The following is a 23,130-nucleotide window of genomic DNA, read 5'->3' on the forward strand; positions in this document are numbered from 1 at the left end:
TCCCTTGTATTTTCTGTCCATGTCTCCAGCCTCTCCAGGGGCCAGATCCTCAACTCGTGTAAATCAGTGTAATTTCATTGACTTCAGAGGACCTAAATTGATTTATGCTAGCAGAGGATTTAGCCTGGTAGGTCCTTTTGTGTTAGTTCTTTGACCTTACAGATGTCACAATGCCTCTCTATTAGGATCATCTGTGGATTTAACTAATGTGACATCTACTCTCTCTTCCACATCATAAATGGAGATGTCAAATAAGATGGGATATCAGCCCCTACTGTACCCTACTCTCACATCCCTCCCTTAATTTGCTATATTGCCATATATCATTACTCTTTGTTTATGGCCTTCCAGCCAATTTTCCATCCATGCAATAGCGTTCAGCTCCCTGCCAGCTTAAATTAATTACATTTTAAGTAAGATTTCATGAGCCAAGGTATAAAATGTTTGACTAAAATCCCACTATATGACATCGATGACATTCCTGTCCTCCGATAAATTTGCAATGCTATCAAAAAAAAAAAAAAAAAAGCAATCAAGGTTGTTGGGCTTGATTTATTCCTTGTAACCGCGCAATGCTACTTATGGCTCACTCGTCTGTTTATGCTGCGTACTCAGGAACTGTTTTTACTGTGATTATTTGTTCAGTCACTTCAGTAGGGATAAATGTAGACAGACGAGGCAGTAACCACCAAGGTCTCTCTTCTTCCACTGTTTGAATGTCAACGCTATGTTTGCTTTTCCTGTCGTCTTGTCCCAGTCGCCCAGGATTTTCCCCCTGTGATTGTCACAGCAGTGCAGTGAGTTCCTCAGTTAGTTCTCCAAGATGCATGGCATCTGGACCAAAAGTTACTAGGTGAGCCCATTTTCCAAATATTTCCTTACCTGACTGATATCAATATTCTTCCCAATTGCTCCTACTTCTTTCTTGGGAACGACGCATTTAGAAAAAGGGTTCAACTTCTTAGCCAGTTTCAAGTCGTTAATTTCAACCTCCTCCTCATTTACCGGTGGCTGGGTTCTCCCAAGCCCTTGTTTCTCCCTGGCATGGTTGTGAATGCCCTTCATCCTCCCATTAACCCCTTTGGCTAGAGTTAACCTTTTCCACTTTTTTTTTCTCTGCCAGCCGCTGTGTGTGTATATGCTGGCCAGCCCCTCCCCCCACCTCCTTTTCCATTTACGCTCCGGGTGTACTGTGAATACTGTTTTAACCTCAGATCATTAATCCGATCCCATTGAGTTCACTGGTTCTTTGCCTACTTCTTTCTCGGAGCCATTGCAAGCTCTTTGGGGGCAGGGACCCTCTTTCTCTGCGGTTTGTACAGCACCTTGCACAAAGGGGCCCTGGTCTTTGTTTTGGTGGGAAGACAAATAATAATAATCACCTGATGCACCTTATTTATGACATCCCTGCACCCTCTTCCTCTCCTCTATTCCCCCCATCAGCCCCCAAATGCAAACCTGTGGGACTTTGCTCTTGTCCTTAGACTGTAAGTTTTTGGGGGCAGAGACCATCTTTTTGGTTTGTGTTTGCACTGTGCCTAGCGCACGGGGTCCTGGTCCACGACTGGGGCTCCTAGGTGCTATTGCAGATTAAACGATCAATAATACTACGAATAATCTTGGTGTGTGTGGCACATCCTCACTGCTCGCCACGCCACTGATCCTGCAAATGCATATCTAAGGGGTCCCATTAAATACAATAGGGTTACACGCCTGTGTAGCGTAACTCCCATGCAGCCAGTCCAGTTCCAATCTGAGCTGCAGGCTCCTCTCCAGGGCTCTGCAGCTAGTCTGGCGTGATGACTCCAGGGAGGTATTTATTCTGAGGGGAACAAAAAACCGTTTTGCTATAGAGGGTGCGACCGTCTTTTCATGCTGTTTCTTCTGGTGCTTTTCCTATCACAAAATGTTCCCCTCCCAGGCAGGTTTTTCAAGGAATCTGCAGTGCGGCGCATGGGTGACAGGTGTATATTTTATAGTGATCTATGCACGCAGAGGCCCTTGTGCTGGTTACTGACTCAGACCCTGAGATGAAGCTCGTCTCTTTCTGGGCTTTGTGATTGTATTGTAAATTTCCTTTCAAAGGCCAGGTTTGGTTCCCAGTCTCCCTCCCCGGGCACGTCCTCTGGAGCCCATTCATCAGGCAGTGAGGGGCAGTGGTGGCGGGAAGCTATTAGCAGCGCCACGCAACGATGCGCTGATGCGTGGGGCTGTGGCGTGGCGGTGCTCGCCTCACGACGCACTTGCTGCTGGCCGTGTGACGAGATGCATGCCGTGGCAGGCTGCTGCTTCCATCCCGACGCGGCTGTTCGGGTCACGACGCGAGGCTGCCTGCAGGAGGTTGCGCTGAGGGGAGGCGATGCTTTCGTTTCGATGCGGCGGGGCCTGGGTTGCGACGCGAGAGTGCAATGTGCATCTGCTCAGCAGCGGAGTGTGGTGTCCTGACCGAGCGTGCAATCCACAGCCGATCGGGATCAAGGGAGAAACTCCAGCTGGTTTGGCTGGGCTGGAGCTCAAACCCTGAGACACGGCAGCGTTGGATGCTGCAGCAGACGGAAATAGACGGCATCATTGTTTTATTATACTTGAAACCTGCCGTGGAACCAATAACTTCCGAGTCCATTTGAATCGAAAGGCCATAATGAAAGCTGTAAATTGCCTGTTACTCCCTGGAGACAGACTTGTTTAAATAATTCTTTGTTCTGTTGTTTGTCTCTGTTTTGATTCCAATGTCAACCCTTTTAGTAATGAAACCAAGGGTAGTGTCTCAAACTGATCACCTGTCTGCGGATGAGCATCCGTGTGGACGCAGGAACAAATGGATATAAACTGGCCACCAGGAAATTTAGACTTGAAGTTAGATGAAGGTTTGTAACCATCGGAGGAGTGAAGTTCTGGAACAGCCTCCCAAGGGGAGCCGTGGGGGCAAAACACCCAACTGGCTTCAAGACTGAGCTTCATAAGTTTATAGAGGGGATGGTCTGATGGGACAGCCTACAATGGCATGTAGCCAAACAGCGTCTCTAGGAGCAAATAGCTCCAACGGCCGGTGATGGGACACTAGATGGGGAGGGCTTTGAGTGACTACAGAGAATTCTTTCCCGGGTGTCTGGCTGTTGGGTCTTGTCCATGTGCTTTGGGTCCAACTGATCGCCATATTTGGGGTTGGGAAGGAATTCTCCCCCCCGGATCAGATTGGCAGAGATCAGAGGGGTTTTTTATCTTCCTCCGCGGCATAGGGCATGGGTCACTTCCAGGTTTAAAGTAGAGGACATGGTGGAGTCTCTGTAGCATGAAGTCTTTAAATTATGATTTGAGGACGTCAGTAACTCAGACAGAGGCTGGGGTCTGTTATAGGAGTGCATGGGCGAGGTTCTGTCACCTGCGACGTGCAGGAGGTCAGACTAGATGATCATGATGGTCCCTTCTGGCCTTAAAGTCTAGGAGTCTGAGTCCACTCTTCTCTTTAGTGCTTTGTTGAATAGCTGCTGTGTTCCACCCAGTGCGTGGCCGCATGGCAGTGGTGGGAGAAGCGATTTCTGCACTCGATGGAAATCTAGCGATCAGTTTGTCAGGGAGGTTTTTGAGGTGGTTCCTGGAGTTGCAGTCTGCCCATGGAGATGCACTCGGTGGGAGGTCATTATGTGGAAAGAATTTGGAGTATCTCAGTCCATATGGCAAAATTCCCCAACCCAACTGGTCCTGTGGCAATGGGCCCCTTATGGGGAATCAAAGCAGAGAGATTAAGGAGTAAATTGGGCCCTGGAGACTGAGCTCTCATCTATCTGAATGGCTCCTGCATGAATGAGGTCAGGCCCATCCTCACTGCTTGGAGAAGTCGTTTGCACTGCAGCTGTTCCTTGTGTACTAGATAAGGGGCCTCAGCCTCCAGGCTTGGGAACTGAGCAGTGAGGACACCTTAATTCAGCAAAAAAAAAAAACCTTTAACTCTGAGATCTCCCTTCCCCTGTGCAGCCCACTCAGCTGTTCCTGGCTCTGACCATGGTCCTGGAACAGCGAGACGCATTCTGTGCCAGAAATAGTTTGATCTCTTTGGAATTCCCAGCTGGCCTGGTCTCTGCCCCCGGCTGTGCTTTCCCAGGCCAGCTGGGGGAGAGGGAGCATGTCGGGGCTGGGGTTGAGAAGTGGGCACAGAAAATCCTCTAGCTTCAACAGGTGGCGCCGGGAACAGGGGAGCCATCCAGATTGACGGGGAGGGGGTATATCACAGGGAGCTTTTGGATGCACATACGGTGAGCTGGGGACAAAAGCCCCTTTTTTGACAAGAAGGGCTTGTGGGGAAGCGAGGCGTGGAGAACTGATCTTATAGGCATGTCGAGAGTCCTCAGCACTTGACTAACTAATGGCTGGGCATATCCACCGTGCAAAGGATCCCATCGCACATCTCAGTGGGCAGAGATGACCCCACCCGAGTAACCCAGGCTGTCAGGAGCTCTGGATCCCACTTCTGGCTCCATCACAGGTTTCCTGGGTAGGCTAATGGCTAAAACACAGGGCTAGGTGCCAGGATTTCTGCATTACCGGAGACTTGCTGCCCGGTGATTTCACCTCTTCATGCCTTGGTTTCCCTTCTCTAAAATAGGGGTTGTAATATTCTGTATGAATCTCTCCGAAGGTATTTAGCATCTCTTCAATAGATGATAAACCACGTAGAGGGATGGTTAAGGGTCATTGGCAGGGCAGCGTTGCTTCCAGTTTAAGATGTAGGGGTTTTCCACATGCCCCGTGTTCCCTGCCTGTCTACACCAGGCCCGGAAGGTAAAGCTAGTCAGGATCTTCTCGGTGCCACGCACCCGGTCCTGGCTAGGCTGGCCTTTGGGAGGATGAATGGCTGTCCGTAGAACTGGCCCCTTAAATGAATGAGTAGAGAGCAGTCTCTGTTGGGTGCCTTTCGTCGTGCCTGGCTGTGAGATTGCCTGCTACTGAGCAGAGAGGGAGAGGACTCTACCGAGGCCGGTGGGCTGCCGCGCCACAGACGGACAAAGAGGTGGCCTGGTTCATTTCAAGCGCTGAGCACCTGTGGTTGCCATTCACGCCCATGGGAGCCCTGAGTTCTCTGCATCTCTTAGCTTCCGAGTCGAAGAATCCAGGGAGTTGGGTGACTCCTGCACTGGCGATGTGCAGCTTAAACCCTTTGGAAACGTACTTCGGAATACTAGCCCCTTCCCCTCCCCTTCTCCTCTCCCATCCGGACTGCAAGGAGCTGGAACTGGTGCAAGGCTCTGCGGGGAAAAGCTCGAGGGAGGTTGGGGTGGGAGGAGATTGGGTGGGGGTGGGATCATGGGCAGGGTTAGGTGGCGGGTGATGGGCTGTGGCTGCAGCAAGAGGGAGACAGATGGAGGATGGGAAGCTGCAGGGGGCTTGGCACCTCTGGAAGTCAGACCGCTAACTTTTGTGCCTCAGTTTCCCAGTTGTTAAAACAGGGCTGGTGATACTCCCCTGACTCCCCGAGCTATGGGATCCGCCCAGGGGAGGGCGGCGTTTACTGTGTTTTCACCTTCGCGTCTCCCTCTCTCTCCTGCACCAGGGAGGTCGTCCAGATAGACCAGTTCCTCAAGGAGACGGCAGCCCGCGAGGCCAACGCCAAGGTGCGGCTCCAGCAGTTCATCGAGGAGCTCCTGGACCGGGCCGATCGGGCGGAGAAGCAGCTCCAAATCATAAGCAGCAGCTGCAGCACTACGCCCAACGGCAGCCTGGGGAGGTGCAGCGTGCCCGGCGCCAAAAGCGCCAGCAGACCGGTATCTCCTCTTTGCAGTGTGCTGATTGCGTTGATAGCTTGCCGTGCCCTATGGGAACCCAGGGCCCTCCCGGGTGCATGTTCCAGCTATTGGGTAGTAGGGGCTGCTTGTATCACAAGCTAAGCAACAGTGAATGGGATCAGTGCTGGGATGGGAGACCACCCAGGATAGCGTTGCTGCTTCTGGAAGTTGGTGGTTTGCTAGGGGCCACTGAGTCGGTGCTGAGCCACTGTCCCAGCATGTTGGGACAACGGTGCTACTTCAGGAGACTGGCACAGTGGGCTGGATGCCCTCTTGAGGTCCCTTCCGTCCCGATGGATCTAGGATTAAAAGCTCCCCTAGTACTCTTGCTAGTGCCGGGGTCTTAGCCCCAGGCTCCACCCCCAGTTTCCAAACTGGGTCACAATCTCCAGCCTTAAGAAAAAAAAAAATCGGGTGGGTTTTTAATTTGCCTGTTTACTCTTCATTCCCCCTTCCTGTGTAGTGCTGTTGGTTCAAAATGGCATGCATGTTCCACCCCAGAAGTGGCTGCATTTCAAGGGCATGTCAAGCCCAGCCTGTAACGTGCAAGGCGCTGTATAAATGAGATGTTTTTTGTGGTTCTCATCCTCCGTCCTTGGACTGGGACAAGCTCCCAGTTGTGTTGAGAGTTGTGCCTGGGCTGGAACCGACCCTGTTTGGCCATATGGCGCAGCTGGCGTAGGAGCTATTGTGCTGGAGATGCTGCATTGCATCCAGGTCAGCTACACCAATCTCATGTCTCAGTGCACGGCGTACCCACGCGCCGTCAGCTGAGTTATCCCCTGGGGGAGATGTTAGCCAGCTGGGTTTTCCCTTGTGGAAGGCATTTGAAAGGATTTCAGTGTCTACTCTCCTTTTCTTCTTTCCTTTTCCCCCAGAGGGACAGACATGCTGGCCCCGGGGCAGCCGTCCACAGCTCCTATGTCGTTTCCAATCAGAGATCATCCTCTAGCACTGGGTAAGCAAGAGCCACACACCAGGGCCTTGGTCTTTCCCCAGCATCCTTTTCCCATCTCCGTTGCAGACATGGGGGAGCATCTCTCTGCCGGAAACAGGCTGGGCTCGGTCAGAGTCTGCGACATTCATGTGTGTGCACCCCCGGTGCGAGGGTCTGTGGGCAGTCCCAGAACCTTGCTTTGGGCAGCTCCTGGCACGCATCCTCTCCAGCAGAGGGTGGGGCTAGCTGAGTGTATTTTGCTGGTGGTCCAGGGTGTGGAAGGAGCCTGGAGTTCTCTGCAGGCTGCTGGCGAACGTCGACCCAGACACTGTCTTCTGTGGCAGCCTGAAATTCGGCTTCCCGGCTTCCTGGCACACGCTGTGCCTTCCTTTCTTCCGAGCCAATCGGAGTAGCGTGATGGGTGGCAGTTTTCCCTTTTGATCTGCCTTTCCTTTTCTTTCAAACTTGGACCTGGCTGGCTGCATGTCTGCCCAATCCACTGGCGTGTGGAGGGTGGTGATGTCACGGCTGGGAGTGTCTATAACAACCTGCTCTCAAGCTGTTTGCTGTGCCGAGTTGTTTAAATGCTTTGACGTCGGAGCTCTGAAGGAACCGGTCTAGGTGGATGGGTTTATTCTTCCCCTGTCTTGCTTTGATCTTGTGGGAAGCACCAAGGTGTAAGACGGGGATGTCAGAAATCTTTACTAGAACGGGACAGGGATGTTTTGACATCCGGCCCCTTCTTCTAGTGTGTTTGCAAGCAGTGAAGGTGCATTTGACGTGGATGTGAGGCTGAAGTTGTGTCTGAATTAGGATGGTGTCTCTAGGAGGTTTAATGTGCCGGTGTAGCTGGAAGCGTGGACTTTTCCACATGCATCCCAGCCGGGTCTGCTCAATCTGAGATCCCAGCTCTCAGCTGTATTAGGTGCGTGACCTACTGGTACCTGGGGAGAGCAGCTTCCCATTGTTCCAGGTGTCAGTTGTGGGAGGGAGAACAGGAATCCAGGCAGGATGCTCAGTTCGCTGGCTCTTGCTCTAGGGTTGCCACTAGGACTGACTGTCCCGTCGCACCTTTTTAGATACAGTGGATTCCTCTTAATACCAACCCCTCGGGGACCAGCAAAAAGCTGCCGTTATCCAATGGCTGCCGATAAGAGGAAGGCAGGTTTGCGAGGCTGCAGCCGGAGAAGGAAGCGCTGGGTTGTGTCCAACGGGTGGGCTGCATCCCAGATGTCAGGGCTTTCTACACGAAGCAGGGGCGCTAGGGCCCCACAGAGCTGCCCGGTACCTCTCCCTGCTCTCTCTGAGAATTGGGGCTCCGCGCTTCCTTCCCCAACTGCAGCGCCACAAAGCGGGGGCCTTTCTTCCACAAAGCATTGCTCGTAAGCGGCGTGCTGCTGCTGATATCCGGATCCCATTAACATGCAAGTGGCTGGGACGGGACCGGTTCCCTGCAAACTCTCCCGTACATTAAAATCTCTGGTGGTGCCGCTTTCTGCCACACGGAGGTCGGTGCATCCCCGGCGTAACTCCCTTGATTTAGTGGCATTGCACCAGAGATGAGTTTGGCCCACCAGCCCTTTAAGTTTGGACGTCGTACTCATGGGTCTGTTAAGGAGAGTTCCACCCTTGCTCCCAGACTCTGCCTCCTCGCGATACGCCCCCTCTCAACTCTGGACTGGCCGGGTGCCCGCTCGCTCCTGTTTGGTGAATGGCTGATTTCTGGACAAGGATGCCTAGATGCCCCAGCCACCGCCTCTGGGTCTGTCTGCAATGTAGCCACAGGACGTGACTACGGCTCGTGTCGACAGACCGGAGCCAGCTGTACTGGCTGCCATAGCTTCCCTGCTCCAGGACCCGGGCTAGCTAGATGAAAGCTGGGCTGCATTCACACCCCGGGACCGTGGTGTAGACGTGTCTTATGGGACAGGGTGAGGGGGGGACTGTTCTATAAAGGGCTGGAGGAATCAAATGCAGCCCAGCCCCTGTTTATTGAATGCGACCTCAATTGGGTGTCCTGGTTAAACCAGGTCCGCGTCTCCCAGGCTGGCCCCGAGGCTGACTTATCTACAGCTAATCGGCTGGCCTCCTTGCCTCCCGCTGCTCAGGGACGGCTGCCTCGTAGGCCTCCACAGCGCCACGTCAGGGAATGTTAGACAAACTGACCTATGAACTCGGGGAAGTTGCGTCTCCCCCTCTGCTCCAACAGTGCGGGTGTCGGAGGTCTGCCCCCGCCAGTTCTCCAGGGCTGGGGGTGCCCCTTGGGAACGTAGGGGTTGAGCTGTCAGATACCAGACCCGATGCATGGATGTCAGCCGTGTCTGGCTGTAGTATCAGCATCAGCACCCTGGACAGCGTCTGACTGGGGCCCTGCTAGCCCGGCCTGGTCTAGATGAGCTGTCCCCTAGCATCCTCATCTATGGGGTATGGGCCTGAAATAAACAGGGGGCTCTTTGCTCGGCCTGTGAGCAGGGATTTCAGGGTCGGGGTGCGTGGCGACCCTGCTGGAGCTCTGCTCTGGATCCAGCTCCCCGCTCCCAGGTGGGGAACCCTGCCCGGCTCATGGCTGTGTGTCCCCGCAGGGCCTCCAGGCGGGCAAAGGCCGTCTCCCAGAGCTCGGGCTGCTACGACAGCGACGGCGCCGAGCTGTACCCGCCGGAGGAGAGCCCCGACGGGCAGCCCTACCCCGGCGGGCAGAGCCGGGGCGTGGACGGCGGCTTCGAGCGGCCCGCAGGGGCCCGCAGCTCGGGGCTGCGCCGGCAGGCCATCCAGAACTGGCACCGCAGGCCATATCGCAACAGCACCGAGGGGGAAGAAGGGGACGTCTCGGACGTGGGCTCCCGGACGACCGAGTCGGAGGCGGAGGTGTGGGAGCAGGAGCCCCGAATCCAGCCGGAGGCGGGCTCGGCGCGGCCCCTGAACAGCAGCAGGCTGACGGGTGAGTCTCCCTCCTGACACCCGGGTGGGGGGGACCCATCGCACTGGAGGTTGTGGCTACCCGGGGAATAGGGTCGACCCTGAGCCGCACTTGGCTGGGAAAGCCCGGCCATGGGGGCGACCGGTCAGTTGGTGGCGCTATTCCCTTGGAAGCAGTGCTGAACCTGCCCCCACCCCCAGCCTGGTGATGTTTGGGGGAGATGGAAAACCGAGGTGCGAAGTGATGTACGTTAAGCCACCCCATGGACTGCACCCGCTCCGGTCCGGGACCTGAGCGCCACAGCTCATCACAGCTCAGTGGAAACTTCTGCCCAGCCAGAAATCACGAGCGAGGTGCAGGATGAAGCAGGAGTGGGGCGGAGAATAACATGGAAAATGTTCTAGCGCCTTTCTATAAATGAATGGGGGAGCCTCACCTGTCTGCAGGGCACCCATCTCTCACAGGCCACTGCAGTATTGGGGGGGGGGGTGGACGGGGGTCAGAGAAGGGTGACAGGAATGATCGAGGGCCTGGAAAAATATGGAACCGTTACTCGAGAAAGGAGATGAATAGGAGGAGATGTGCTAAAAGTCTCTAAAATAATCCATGGGCTAGGACAGAAGAGCGCTGATTTATAGAAAGCCGAGAATTCAGCAAGTTTCAAAGAGGGATATGGCTATTGGAAACGTCTAGATCTCTCATAACTAATGAGAAATATGTTGGACGAGATATTAGACCTTCTGCTGCAGGGCTTACACTGCTCTCCAGCTACTGGAGACCCAGGATGAGACCTTTCCTGGGGCAGATTATCCCACATCTGCTAGTGTGGGGTGTTACATCTTCCTCTGAAGCAGCCGGTGCTGTTGAGCTAGGGGGTTAGATAGACCTTGGGCTGGGTCCAGGCTGGCCATGCCCATGTTCCTAACCTTTTGTGATTGTGAAAGGACCCCTGATGCTTTCCACAAAAAGTAGCACGAATCCCCATAATTATGTTCTGCCTCCTTCAGTCCCCATTCCACACCACCCCCTCCCCCTGCAATTTCACATCATCCTTCACGTCTTCATAGACATTCAGGCCAGAAGGGCCCGTCCCGATCTCTAGGCTGACCTGCTGTGTTACACAGGATGCCCTGGCCTGTAGTGGCATGCTGCTAAGCAGCTGCTGTGCTCCACCCAGAGCTGGCTGCATTTCAGGGTGGAGTGAAATGATCTATAGGGCATGTACAGGATTCCCCCGGGTGAGAGAGGCTCCCTCCATGAATGTAAGTTTGTTAGCATTATAAATCAGAGCCTGGGATTTTTGAACACCATTCTACCAGAGAGTCACCATGGCGATGGTGCATCTAAAACCCCAGAAGCAGGGGCATCAGGAAGGTTTTTTCTTGCACATCTACAGTGTGTTAGGGGAAGCTGGAGGGGGTCCAGGCCATCGGAGTTAATGTGGAGACTGGAGGCTAAATTCAGAGCCCATGTAAACAGGTGCCACTCTGTTTAAGCCACTGGAGTTGTGACCGATTACACCAGGTCTGGGTTTGGCCCTTTATTCTGCTCCCTTGTGCCTATGAAATCACACGGTGTCTCCCATCAGCGAGTGATGCGTTTGGTGCAGTAGCTGCACTGGCCAGGCCCTCGCCGGGAGGGAAGAGGAGGACGTCGGCCCGGGGGGGTCGATAACAGGAGAGGGAGCATTTCACACCCACACCACAGATCTGAACCCCAGCTCGGTTTGCTTGTGGCTTGAGTGAGATGAGGTGTAGGGGGCCGGGGAGGGCTCTCACTTCAGCTCCAGGCGACAGGTGTCTGCACTGCAAGAACTGCCCGCACCTTCGCTACTCACTGGCAGAGTCCTGGGGTGAGCCTGGGAAATGAGCTAGCCTCTCCCCCACGGGAGGAGATGCTCTGGGCCGAGGTCGAGGCACATTGGTGGGGCAGCCCGGGGCCCAGCTGACACACCCAGCTGGGTAGAGGGAGAGATGGAGGTGGACTCCTGGGTTCCATTCCTGAGGGCAGGGGTGGCTCAGATTGGGATGTCCTGGTCCCATTTGTGGGGAAGGCAGGGCTTACTAAGAGTCAGGACTCCTTGGTTCCATTATTCTATGACCTTCATCAAGTCAAAGCACCACTTTGTGCCTCAGTTTCCCCCTGGTTCAAACGGGGATAATGATGCTGCCTGACAGAGGCGTCTGTTACTGTTCATAAAACGTTCTGAGGGAAGGTAGAGGCGGGATTATTATTATTTTGTCGTGTCTCTTCCCCCCCCCCCCAGCACCCCGCAGCTGATTGTGTTTCTCACACAGCCAGGTCTGAGGAGGGCAGCAGGAAGGCCGCCCGGCCTGAGAGAGGCAGCCCGTCCCGCTCCAATGAGGTGATTAGCCCGGAGATCCTCAAGATGCGAGCTGCCCTCTTCTGCATCTTCACCTACCTCGACACCAAGACCCTGCTGCGGGCCGCCGAGGTCTGCAAGGACTGGAAGTTCGTGGCGCGCCACCCGGCTGTGTGGACGCGGGTTCTGCTGGAGAACGCCAGGGTGTCGTCTAAGGTAAGGGGCTAGGTGCGTGCGTGTGCACCTCTGCCTCTGTGGGCACGTCCATGCTGCAAATAAAAACCCACGGCACCGTGTCTCAGAACCTGGGCCAGTCGAGTTCGGGCTACAGGGTTAAGAACCGCAGTGCAGACGGTCTGGCTGAATCTCGCCCCCTGGCCAGGTTTCAGAGCCCAGCTGGGGACATCTACACTGCTATTTTTTAGCCCTGCAACCGGAGAGCTCCCCGACTCAGCGCCATGGGTGTTTCTTTGCAGCGTAGACCTATCCTGTGCGTGAGTGTGGGTGTGCGATGCTCTGGCCCCGCCATCTCCAAGCGGGGGGGGGGGATGAACAGGGGCCTGGGGAGAGGCAGGCTCCATCTCTTCTGGTTGCAGGTTCTCCCATCCCGGTGCGTGTCTCTTTCTAACGGGAGACCTGGCTTTCCCCTGCAGTTCCTGGGCATGCTGTCGCAGTGGTGCACCCAGACGCACTCCCTCACGCTGCAGAACCTCAAGCCGCGGCCGAGAGGGAAGAAAGAGAGCAAGGAGGAGTACATGAAAAGCACACGGTGAGACATTCCCTTTCCCCCTCTGTAGCTGATCCAGCCCTTTCGATACGGCTCCCGTCTGCCAACCCAGGGGGAAGAAGGCGGCCGGCACCGCTGACATTTTAATACCCGCATCTCTGTTGTTACACGGAGACATCGCCGCTGCCATAGCTCTGGCGTTTCCGTTTCAAGCTCCACTGGTAGAACGTTAATAACTTCCTGCCCTCGAAGGCTCCTGCCTGGAAGAGCCCCATCTATCAGTCACTTGGTTCCTGCCCCTGGGACTGCTCAGTGCTGGTCATAGTGCGGCGGGGTCTCTTCCAGACCGGACCCCCTGTTCCCATATCAGTACCTCCGTGGGACCCAGTTCCCTGGGAATCCCCTTTCAGATCCTGGTATGGAACGAGCGGGCTGGAGAACCCCCTCCCTTTAGTGCTTTGGCGGCCGTCAGATACTCAATCCCTACTCATCAAAAATACTCGGGTTCCCCCGTTAATCCTCCATCGCCGGCAGGGCGGAAACCCCACTGGCAGGAGACGGGGATTTGTTCGAACGAAGCTGGGTTTGAAGGGTACAGAACCGGCCGGGGAGAGGCCAGGATGGTGGAGGCGGGACCGGGGGCCTCGGTTTGGCAGAGGTCTGAGACCCGTGGATAGGAAGTCAGTGGGAGCTGTGCCGTGGACCCTCAGCGGTGGTTGTCCCCAGCTGAGGTGAGGGGGCTAGCGTCCTGCCTTGAGGATGTCTTGGGAAGAGGGAAGAGGAGCGGCAGAGGTGAGGAGAGAGGGGAAACAGCCTGCAGTCAGGCAGGGGACGGAAGAGGAAGCAAAGCCGTCACCCGGGCTAATCCCGGGGGTTTTAGACCCTTCCTGTGGGATCTGGATCGGCCCTTGGGATAAGCCGCGAGTCTGGGTCAGATGGATGGGGTAAGGAGGGGGAGCCCCCGGGTACTCTTGCCTGGCCTAAGCCCCCCACCCCGCCACCCTAGCCAGACGCAAAGCGCGAGGCTGAGGAAGAGAAGATGGCCTTCGCCTCCCACTTTTGCTGCCAGCTGCTGCTCAGTGGCCTGGCCGCTGGGCTTCCAGGGCTACGTTTCCCACCTTGAACCCTGCCCCGGGACTCCCTGCCCAGCGTTGAGAGCAAGGATAGCAGCGAGCGCAGCTGAGGTCTCTCTTTCCCCTTCCCCGCTGCTTCCTTCTCCTCAGGGGATGCCTGGAAGCTGGGCTGGAGTCCTTGCTGAAGGCGACGGGCGGTAACTTGCTCATCCTGCAGATTTCGCACTGCCCCAACGTCCTGACAGATCGCTCTCTCTGGCTGGCCAGCTGCTACTGCCGGGCGCTTCAAGCCGTCACCTACCGGTACGTGCCGGACCCGGCCGCGGGGCACGCGCTGCAGGGAGCAGGGTTGCCTCGCTGAGCACCACGTGGGAAGGGCCGGGGTGCTTGGGCTGGGGTGGCTGAGTCCCCAGGCTGCGGTTTGGTGCGTGTCCAGTTGCTCCTGCCTGGAAGGGGGTTGAGGTAGCCAAGCGCTGGGAAGAGCGGAGCCTGCCCAGACCACCGGTGGCCCCCTGAGGCCTGCAGAATCCCCGGCACTGGCTGGGCCCCGTCTGAGCGGCAGTGGGACCGTCTCCTTGGCAACTGTGTCAGGCTGGGTCCCGGGGGACCCACTGCCCTGACACCTGGACCCAGCCCTCGACGTCTGGGGATGCAAACCACCCTACCCTGCGCTGGTCGGTGGTAGGGGGCTCCAGTGCCCTCGATTAGCCGGCACTCACCCCCTGTGCGGCCCCACCTCTCCCAGCCAGGCCATCTCTTACTTGCTCTCCGAGTCTTGTTCCTCTCTCTTCCTAGCGAAGCAAGCAATGAGCCTCCAAAGAGACTCTGCGGTGGCAGGGCAAGCTGAGGGTTTGGTGGTATCGAGGATGTCTGGCTCGGGTCAGTAGGAGAGCCACGGATGGCATCCTTCACACGGCGGGCATGCCGTCTAGACAGCCCAAGGCTCTCCGGCCTTTTCTTCCTCCACAGAGCAGGTGCAGGATGGGCAAGAGCTGGGCACGCCTCACCCATGCGCGCATTGTCCCTGACCTGGAGAGAGAGCCCCAGGAGGGCGGACACGGCGTGCCAGCCAGTCCCCTGGCCTCCGTGCAGACATGGCTATCCAGGCTGCCTCGCAGGGCCTGCTGGGGCTGGATGTTCCGGTGGCGTGGGTGGAGATCATTTGTTCTCCCTGTCCACGGAAGGCAGGACAAGAGGCAACGGGCTTCATCTGCAGCACGGGAGATTTAGGTCGGATATTAGAAAAAATGTCCGAACTCGCAGGGTAGTTACGCTCTGGAACCGGCTTCCAAGGGAAGCTGTGGAATCCCCGTGGCGGGAGGTTAAGAACAAACGCCGCAGGGATGGCCTAGGTTGACCTCGTCCTGCCATCCTGACTTCTCGAGGTCCCTCCAGCCTGACGTCTCTGGTTTTGGCCCATGTAGCTGGCTGCAGTGCGTTCACCTGCCAGCGAGCAGAAAGCGGACGAGGGCAGGGACCCCGTGTTGAGGAGCCCCAAAACCCTACCCAGGGGTATGGTGACATTAGCCCGGGGCTGCCTGAGGCTCTGCGTAGCTCCAGTGTTTCTTACGGGGCGAGTTGACGATGATGGTGGTTGGTTTCTCTGGCCGCCATAAGGTTGCCTGGCAATTTACAGACAAGGTGATATAATAATGGCAGGCTCCCGTCCGCCAAACTGACACGCAAACCTAGCTGGGGATGATCACCAATGGCGGGGAAAGGACGAAGCAAGGGCTATCGCAGCAGGAGATGGAGAAACGAGTAGCTACCTGCACCGCTGGCTAGTCTAGGAACGAGTGCTCGTAGCGCTGTGGGTGAATCTGCTCGGGTCTGAGGGCGCGGAGCCGACCCGGTGCCCTGGCCTGGCCGCAGGGTCTGGAGGAGGAGGTTGCAGGGGATGGGGAGATTGCGCCCGGCGCTGGTGGGGAGATGCGAGGGAAGGAGACCAAGGGGCGACACAAGCCGCACTGAGCTGGCAGGATGTGGGGCGGCACGCGTGAGGATGAGAAGGTTGCCCCAGTCAGGAATCAAGGTAGAAACCCCTAGTGCTGTCACCAGCCACCCAGCCCCTCTGCTGCTCTTCCTCCTGGCGCGGCCCGTGTTAGCGCCGTTCCGTCTCTGCCCGCCCAGAGCCTGGCTGGAGAAGTGACAAGTTAAGAGAGGGGCTTTCTGCGCAAGCTGGCACGGGCCTTCCTCTTTCGCAGGGTGGCCAGGGGGAGCGGTTGGCAGCGCGCGATTGTCCCTCTGTGGGGACAACACGACGGACGCTGTAATTGGAGCAGGTTGGAGTCAGCCCAGGGGATTGCCTTTGAGAGGCGCTGTTTACCGCTGTTTACAGGCAGGCTGCCCTTAGTTGCTTCTTACTCCTGGCTGGGGCCCGGGGCGTGTCAGGAGGATTGATTGGGGGTGAGTTAAGGATTCTTTTAAATTAACCCTACGAGGGTCTGATGATGAGAAAAGTCGTCGCTCTCCCAGAAATCAGGGACCAGCCCTGGAAAACCAGGGCCTTTGGTATTACCTGTTTCTGCCCCAGCATGAAAAGGAATTGAGGTTCAGGGTCCAGCTGCCAGCGCTCGGGGTTGGCTTGTTCTCAGGAAACGAGGAATTAGTTTAAACACCCGCTGAACCCGCAGAAAGAATAAGAGGAGGGTTTCAAAAGGCAGTCAAAGCATTCAATAGTCAATTGATCTCCCTTTTAACGAACTTGCTTCTCTCTAGATCCGGCACCTACATGGCCCCATCGTCATAGCTCCTGAGCCCAGCACAGCCGTTAGTGGGTTTCTCTTCACAACACTCCTGATGGGGTACGGTAGTGACATTTCACAGAGGGAGGAAGTGATTTGCCCAAGGTCCCACAGGAAGCCTGTGGCAGAGCCAGCAATCAGCCCCAAGTCTTCTGAGCACCCGGCTGACACATGAACCACTGGGTTGTCCTTCCTTCGTCTCCCGATACTTGAAAGGGAAAAACCCTCCCAGCCTGACCATCTCGCGAATGGTATCAGCTCTCCGGTTGGGGGAGAGGCAAAGGACGCTAGTTCTGAGTGGCAGCTCTCGGGCTGTGTTGGTGGATCCGATGCCGTTTCCTCGTAAGTCAGAGGGGTGTGAAAAGGGAAGAGAGGAAAATGCAGCTTTTTTTTTCTCTGGGCTGCAGTTCAGTTGCTGGCAAACTAAGCACAGCACAGAGCGCACGGTCTCTGGACTCTGGCTTTGGCATATGCCCGGCAGGTTCCTTCGCTTTCGTCTGAGCAGTCTGTAGGGTGTTTCTTGGGATCCGGCTGCTCAGGTGTAGCTTTTACTCTGCCGCGCTGGTCACGGCAAATTGTGAGGTTAGATCTGCCCCCCGCTGGCTTAGCTGGGCTCTTATTAGACAGAAGGTCAGGAGGGTGAGAAATCGGAGGCGTACGATGAGAAAGGCAATTGACGCGGCGTGGAGCAGGCGCCTTGGGTTCCGAGCTCAGGACGCAGCCCTGGAGCGGCTGATGTCACCTCGTTCTTTCCTCGTCTGGCCTAGGTGACGGCATCTCTCCGGACCAGGGAATAGAAGCCCCGATGAGTGCCCGGGTCCCGGCCTACGATGGAGATGGCCACGTGTGTTCTGTGGGGTAATCCCCCCCCATCCTGTGCTATCTCACTGCCACTTGCCAGGACAGCCGAGAACTTCTGGGTTTTCCAGTCCTCTAGCCTCACCCGCCAGACCACACTGCCTCTCGGTCGTAAGACACCAAACTGCAGCTGATGAGGGCGATGTCTTACCTCCATCCGGCTGGGGCGGCCGCGCTGGTTGAATTCCCTCCAGATCCTCTTCCAGACCCGCCACTCCCATTGTGCAAAAAGCATTCCAGTTTGACTCAGTGCCTGGAACCAGAAGGTGGGATCTGAGAGGACGGCCTGGAGCTGAATTTATCTGCTGATGTGTCCTTCCTTGCTCTGAATGGCTTCCGCATATTCACTTGGCACCTTGCTCGCCTGTCACCCTGACTCATGTTTTAATTAAGGATGAACCGAACGCGGAAGGGACTCTTGGCAGGCGGCTTTGTGGGAGACGTGCGAGCGCTCAAGATAACACCAGGCGCTTATTTTTAGGTCCGCTTGAAAGTTTAGAACTGGGTCACTCCAAATGAGAAGCCCGGGCTGCGTCATCCGGGGCTCCCCTTTCTCGGTGGGGCTGTGTGGCACAGGGGGTTGGTGCGAACACCATGGCAGGCTGCCGGTTTGAATCTGGTCCGGGTGGCTGGTGGCGAGAAGCCATCGCCGTCTACGGGCAATGAGTTGGAATTTAGCCCAGGTGTGAGTGTTTCAGAGACGGAGAGATCCCGCGTCCAGGCGCTGAGCAGGGACGGCGTGGGGAGGCACTATGCAAACTTCCTATCACTGTCCTGGCAATGTGCTTCAAGCCCCACCACTCCTACGAGCGAGGGGGAATTGGAGGGAGATTGGTGGGGGAGAGCGCGTACAAAGGGCAATGCGGCACTCAGCTGTCCTGGGGAGTCAGCAGGAGTTGAGCATCCCAGGCCCGTTTATCCCTCCCCCAGAGTCCTCACAACTGCCCCAGGTCCAGCCAAGCGCCCCTTCGTGGCCACTCCCCAAACCGCAGCTTCTGGATCGTGTGTGTTTTAAACCTCCAGAGGCGCAGGTCCCAACCTTGGGGCCTTAACGATAAGAAATGGTGTTGCAAAGACCTCAACAGCTCCCGGCCGGGCAGCGCGGGAGGGGTCCCGGGCAGGCGGCCTCACTCCTCCCCATTCGCTTTGTGTTCTCCCCGCCGCGATGAGTCCTGGGTGCATCGTGACACCCAGCAGGGCCTGGCTTGGGGGCGGCAACCTTGGAATGGGGGGAGGCACTGCTGGGGCAGGAGGGAGGCACAGTGCGGAGGGGGGCAGGAGAGATGGGGGGTGTCACAGTGCTGGGTGTGGGGCAGCCTGGGGCAGGAGAGATGGGGGGTGTCACAGTGCTGGGTGTGGGACTGCCTGGGGCAGCAGAGCAGGGAGGGGGGTGGTGACAATGTTGTGCATGGGGGCTAAGTGAGATGAACAAGGACAATTACTGCAGGCACTATAGAGGTGCAGCACAACAAAACTGGCAGCCCAGGGGAAAAGGGATACGGTGGCTTTAAGTCATTTTGTATCCTCCGGTGGCTGGGCTGATCTGGGAGCCAGAGCCACACATGGCAAAACTGAGACAGCGCCGGGGCAGAGCCTACATGACAGCCGTCTGTCGCTGGCTACCTGTTCACAGCAGCAGTGCCGGGAATCTCTGCAGTGCGCCCCCTTCCCATACTTCAAGTCTCAGTTTAGCAACCGTGAAATCTCGGGCGGTTTAACAGTGTGACGGCACAGTAAATATAACCCACAGTCACAGCAACAGCAATAAATGCCAGATCAATGGATTTATGCGCTGTTTTAGGCTTCGTATTCAATGTTGTATTTTTATTTTAAAAGGGTTTAAATGACAGATATAAATACCACAAGCTCTGCAATGCCCTGACTTGTCTGCTGGGGGTGCCACAAATGTTCAGTGTTTAAATGGGGTGACACTGAGTAAAAGGTTGGGAACCCCTGCTCCAGGGTCTGAACAGAGTCCAGTCACTGCCCCAGGCTTGGTGTCCCCAGGCAGACACTCTTTCTCCACCACTCACTGCTGGGAGTTTAGACCTCCTGGTACCCTTGCCCAGCCCCTAGGTCCAGTGTTGACTCCTCGGACCCCCCCCCCCGAGCTTAAACCCCACCTCAGCCAAAGTCCAGGGGCATGAGGCATGCAACATGCAGGCACAAGATGCCAACCCACCCTTGCTCTTTACTTAAGCACGAGAAATACGGAGAGCGCCCAGATCTCGTAGGACACAACACACATCCAGCGTGCAGCGACCCCCCTCTTGCTCACCCGCCCCTTGGGAGTCTGTACCTGGCGAGGCAAAGTTCCCCTGCCTCGTCAGTCCACTCCGAAGCTCCCCTCAGCTACAGCTGGTGAAAATGGCTGAAGACCAAGATCCTGAATAGATCAGCTCCTTCCCAAACTGCCTGCGTCTCCCCCCCTGCTTCCCTCTGCGACTCCTTTTACAGTCTCCTGCCTTCGTCATCACCTGTCGCTTCATCCTGCGGGGGGAATTTCCACCGGCCAAACCCCCAGCCTCCAACTTGGCTGGACGGGTCTCCCAGTTCAGGCCCCTCTTTAGCGAAATTATCGTATGCTCAGAGTTCTGTCGTCAAGGTTGACGACTCTCCCTTGTCAGCCCCGTACCCGTGGGAATTTCAGGCCAATATGGAGGTAAAAAGGCAACAATTCCCACAATGTCGTTTGCAGCTTGGTGAAGATACATACAGAGAATTCATAATCTCACACACAATTCATAAATTATACATTCCCCAAATCCCCATGCAACCGGGGCTTTTTGAGACTACCGGCAAGGGTGTTAATTAGTGCTAATGAGCTGGTTCTCGCTGTCATGTACTCACACGTTCCTGGACTATTGGACATTCTGGCACTTCCGGGAACAGCGGGGACCTGACCCCTGCCAGCATGACCTTGCACGCAGTGTGTGTGTAGTAAATCCGGCCAGAAGGGAACAGTGTGCTGTTCACAATGGTGAAGTTTGCACGGTGTCTCCCCACGCCGTCCCTGCTCCACGCCTGCATGTGGGATCTCTGTCTGTGATACACTCAAGCCAGAGCTCAATTCCTTTTCTTTCCTTCTGGTGGTGTTACATATTCACGGGCTAAATGTAAGGCGGAACTTACTTTGGTCTCCCCAGTGAGTTTTTTCTCTCTGTCTCTCATTAAAAGATAAGGACTTGGTTCCTGCAAACGGCGTGAAGAATAAGAGGTGGTTGGTTTGTTTTTTCGAGAAAGAATATGGAGTATTAATAATAACCCTTTGCTGTCCTCCAGGCCTGGATTTCCAGACACAAACCACTCCCAGATGCAAGGGCTATGGAGATGAGTTGATGCTACGTTGGGAAATTTTGTCACCGTAAGATTTCAAAGAACCTCTTGGGCTGTGTCTCTGCTGGGAAATATCAACGCAGGCTCTTTGTGTTGTTCCAGGAGCTCTACAGACCCTGTGGGCCATGAAGTCATCTGGGCGCTGGGAGCAGGCTGCAGGGACATCATCTCGCTACAGGTGGCACCGCTTCACCCTTGGTAAGAGTAACGCTGGGTCACGTGCTCTGTGGAGGAACGATCTAGAGCAGCGGTTCCCAAACATTTTCCCTGCATGACCCCATTTTCAGAGGCGTTGTTTCCCACTACCCCAGACAGCATGGAAGTTGCCATTTAAAAACGGTGTTCTCCCTGCAGTGTGACCTCACACGCATTTGACGTGCAAGGTCACACCGCCAGGAGCCTGCCGGTTTGCTTTACAAAACAGCATCCTATGGACTGCATAATCTCACACACAGACAGCGCGTGAGAGGTCGTGCTGCACGGACAGCGTTGTTTTGTAGAGCAAAATAGCATCCTCCGTGCGACGCGACCCCGTGGATACGGTGCGTGTGAGGTCACGCCCTGCGGAGGAGGCCATTTTGTAAAATGGCATCGTCAGCACGCCCAGGATTGCCGTGACCCTGTCTGCTGATGAAGCGACCCCACTTGGGTCATGACCCACCGTTTGGGAGCTGCTGATCTAGAGGAAAGCTGGGTGGGGAATCGGTTTCCTGGCCTGGGAAAATTTTCGTGATTTTTTTTAAATTTCCCGTTCCACATCAGGATGAAAGCGAGATGACGAGCCAGTCGCACGGGTTAGGAAACTCCCACGGGAGACCCAGGCTCAAGTCCCTCTCTGCCTGCTTCAGAACAACAGCCCAGATCTCTCACACCCCATGAGAGTGCCCTAACCACCAGGCTTTTGGCTATTCTAGGTGTACGTGTGTCCATATCCATCCCCCCCACCCCCCTCTGGTTTTGCCCAGAAATTCCTTCCTGGCCTTGAGAAGCCTTTTTGTCAAAACTGCCCCATTCCTGCTAAAAGCTTCCACTTGGAAGAATCTGCCTTTTCCAATGAAAAACCGTTTTGTCGAAAAATTCCCAACCAGCTCGAATCTAGAGGTGGCTGTGGACCAAAAATGGGACCCAGGCATCCCTGGACTTTGAAGATCCAAACTTCATAGCTGGTCCCTCGCTGTGCAATGGGCTGAACCAAAATTCTGGACCTGAACTCGGAGGATGTTGGGATGGGGAACTCAGCCCCTTCTCTAGATATATAAAGACTAAAAAGTCTTAGGAAACCGCAGCTGCATCTAACAGTGATGCTAAGGATCCTGATGCATCCGAGATGAAAGGGACGGCAATCCTGAACTTCAAACCGCCGTCAGATCTCTTCACTGCTTATATAACAGCAGCCCCGAAGGGCTTGTTTGTTTAGAGGAGGGTGTTGAGTCGCGCTGTTTAATAGATGACTGTATTTTCTCTCACTTTTAAAGTCTGTGTTTGTCCGACATTAAGAGTCTGGAGGCCTCCCTGCTCTACAGAGTACAGAGAAAATCTCTAAGTGCTAATGGGCGCATGACTTAGATAACAGCACCGTTCGGGCGAGGTAGAAATCAGGTCAAGTTATTTACCTCCTCTCTTCCGTACAATTGAGAATCCTCCCTTTCTTTTGCCATAGTACGCTTCAGGCAATACCGTTACATACCCTAACCCTGCCCAACTTCTGGCACATCCAGATCAAGACACACGGAAATGACTTTGTTCAGTGGCTGGGCAGCTGGACGAGAGCTTAGAAATGGGTCACTAAAGTACCCAGTACCTCTGCTGGACCGAACACCAAACCTTTGAGCATGCACACACTCATTGTCTTCTAGTGACTGGAGACCTGGTGTAAGACCAATTGCTACAGGCTGTGAAGAGTGTTACTTCTTTAGCGCCAGTGGTGGCAGCCTGCAGACGGTCATGAGTTCTCTTCCCAAACCCAGAGGAGTGTGTTTCGGTGACGTTATAGTAACTGGGATAATTGATCCATTTCTCATTTTTCCCCCCCATCTTTTGCAGCCAGCAGCCGACACGTTTCAGCAACCGCTGCCTTCAGATGATTGGCCGATGCTGGCCGCATTTAAGAGCGCTGGGCGTCGGCGGCGCAGGCTGCGGAATTCAGGGCCTGGCTTCTCTAGGTAAATGCAAACTGACACTCGCTCTGCTGCCAAGCAGAGGCAGAAGGTGATAGGGGCGCGGGGTGCGTTCCGCTGGGCGGTTGATAGGTACGGCGTGCGATGTGTCCATATTGGCGGAGTTCTCCCTAGAGTTCTCCCACAAAATTTCCATTTGCTGCGTTTAGTTCGGGGGGCTCCAAGTCTCAAACATTTCATAATGTGGGCCACATCTATAGAGAGAGATTGTCACACAGGCCCCGCCTCCTCTCCACACAGGCCCCGCCTCCCCTCCAC

At 55.5% G+C, this 23,130-nt stretch overlaps 1 protein-coding gene across 1 annotated transcript in view; it reads left to right on the forward strand.

Moving 5' to 3' along the window:
• FBXO41 (F-box protein 41) overlaps positions 1 to 23,130 on the forward strand; it is a 28,335-nt gene that overhangs the window by 2,449 nt on the left and 2,756 nt on the right. Inside the window, exons 2-9 of the mRNA XM_067533599.1 lie at positions 5,549 to 5,759; positions 6,659 to 6,738; positions 9,300 to 9,655; positions 11,932 to 12,173; positions 12,611 to 12,726; positions 13,908 to 14,060; positions 20,798 to 20,893; positions 22,739 to 22,857. Coding sequence (XP_067389700.1) covers positions 5,549 to 5,759; positions 6,659 to 6,738; positions 9,300 to 9,655; positions 11,932 to 12,173; positions 12,611 to 12,726; positions 13,908 to 14,060; positions 20,798 to 20,893; positions 22,739 to 22,857 — 1,373 coding nt within the window. The remainder of the gene's footprint in view (positions 1 to 5,548; positions 5,760 to 6,658; positions 6,739 to 9,299; positions 9,656 to 11,931; positions 12,174 to 12,610; positions 12,727 to 13,907; positions 14,061 to 20,797; positions 20,894 to 22,738; positions 22,858 to 23,130) is intronic.

This window comes from Emydura macquarii, unplaced genomic scaffold, assembly GCF_026122565.2.
Source record: "Emydura macquarii macquarii isolate MOO-44397 ecotype Brisbane River unplaced genomic scaffold, CSIRO-AGI_Emac_v2 contig_3345, whole genome shotgun sequence".
NCBI lineage: Eukaryota > Metazoa > Chordata > Testudines > Chelidae > Emydura > Emydura macquarii.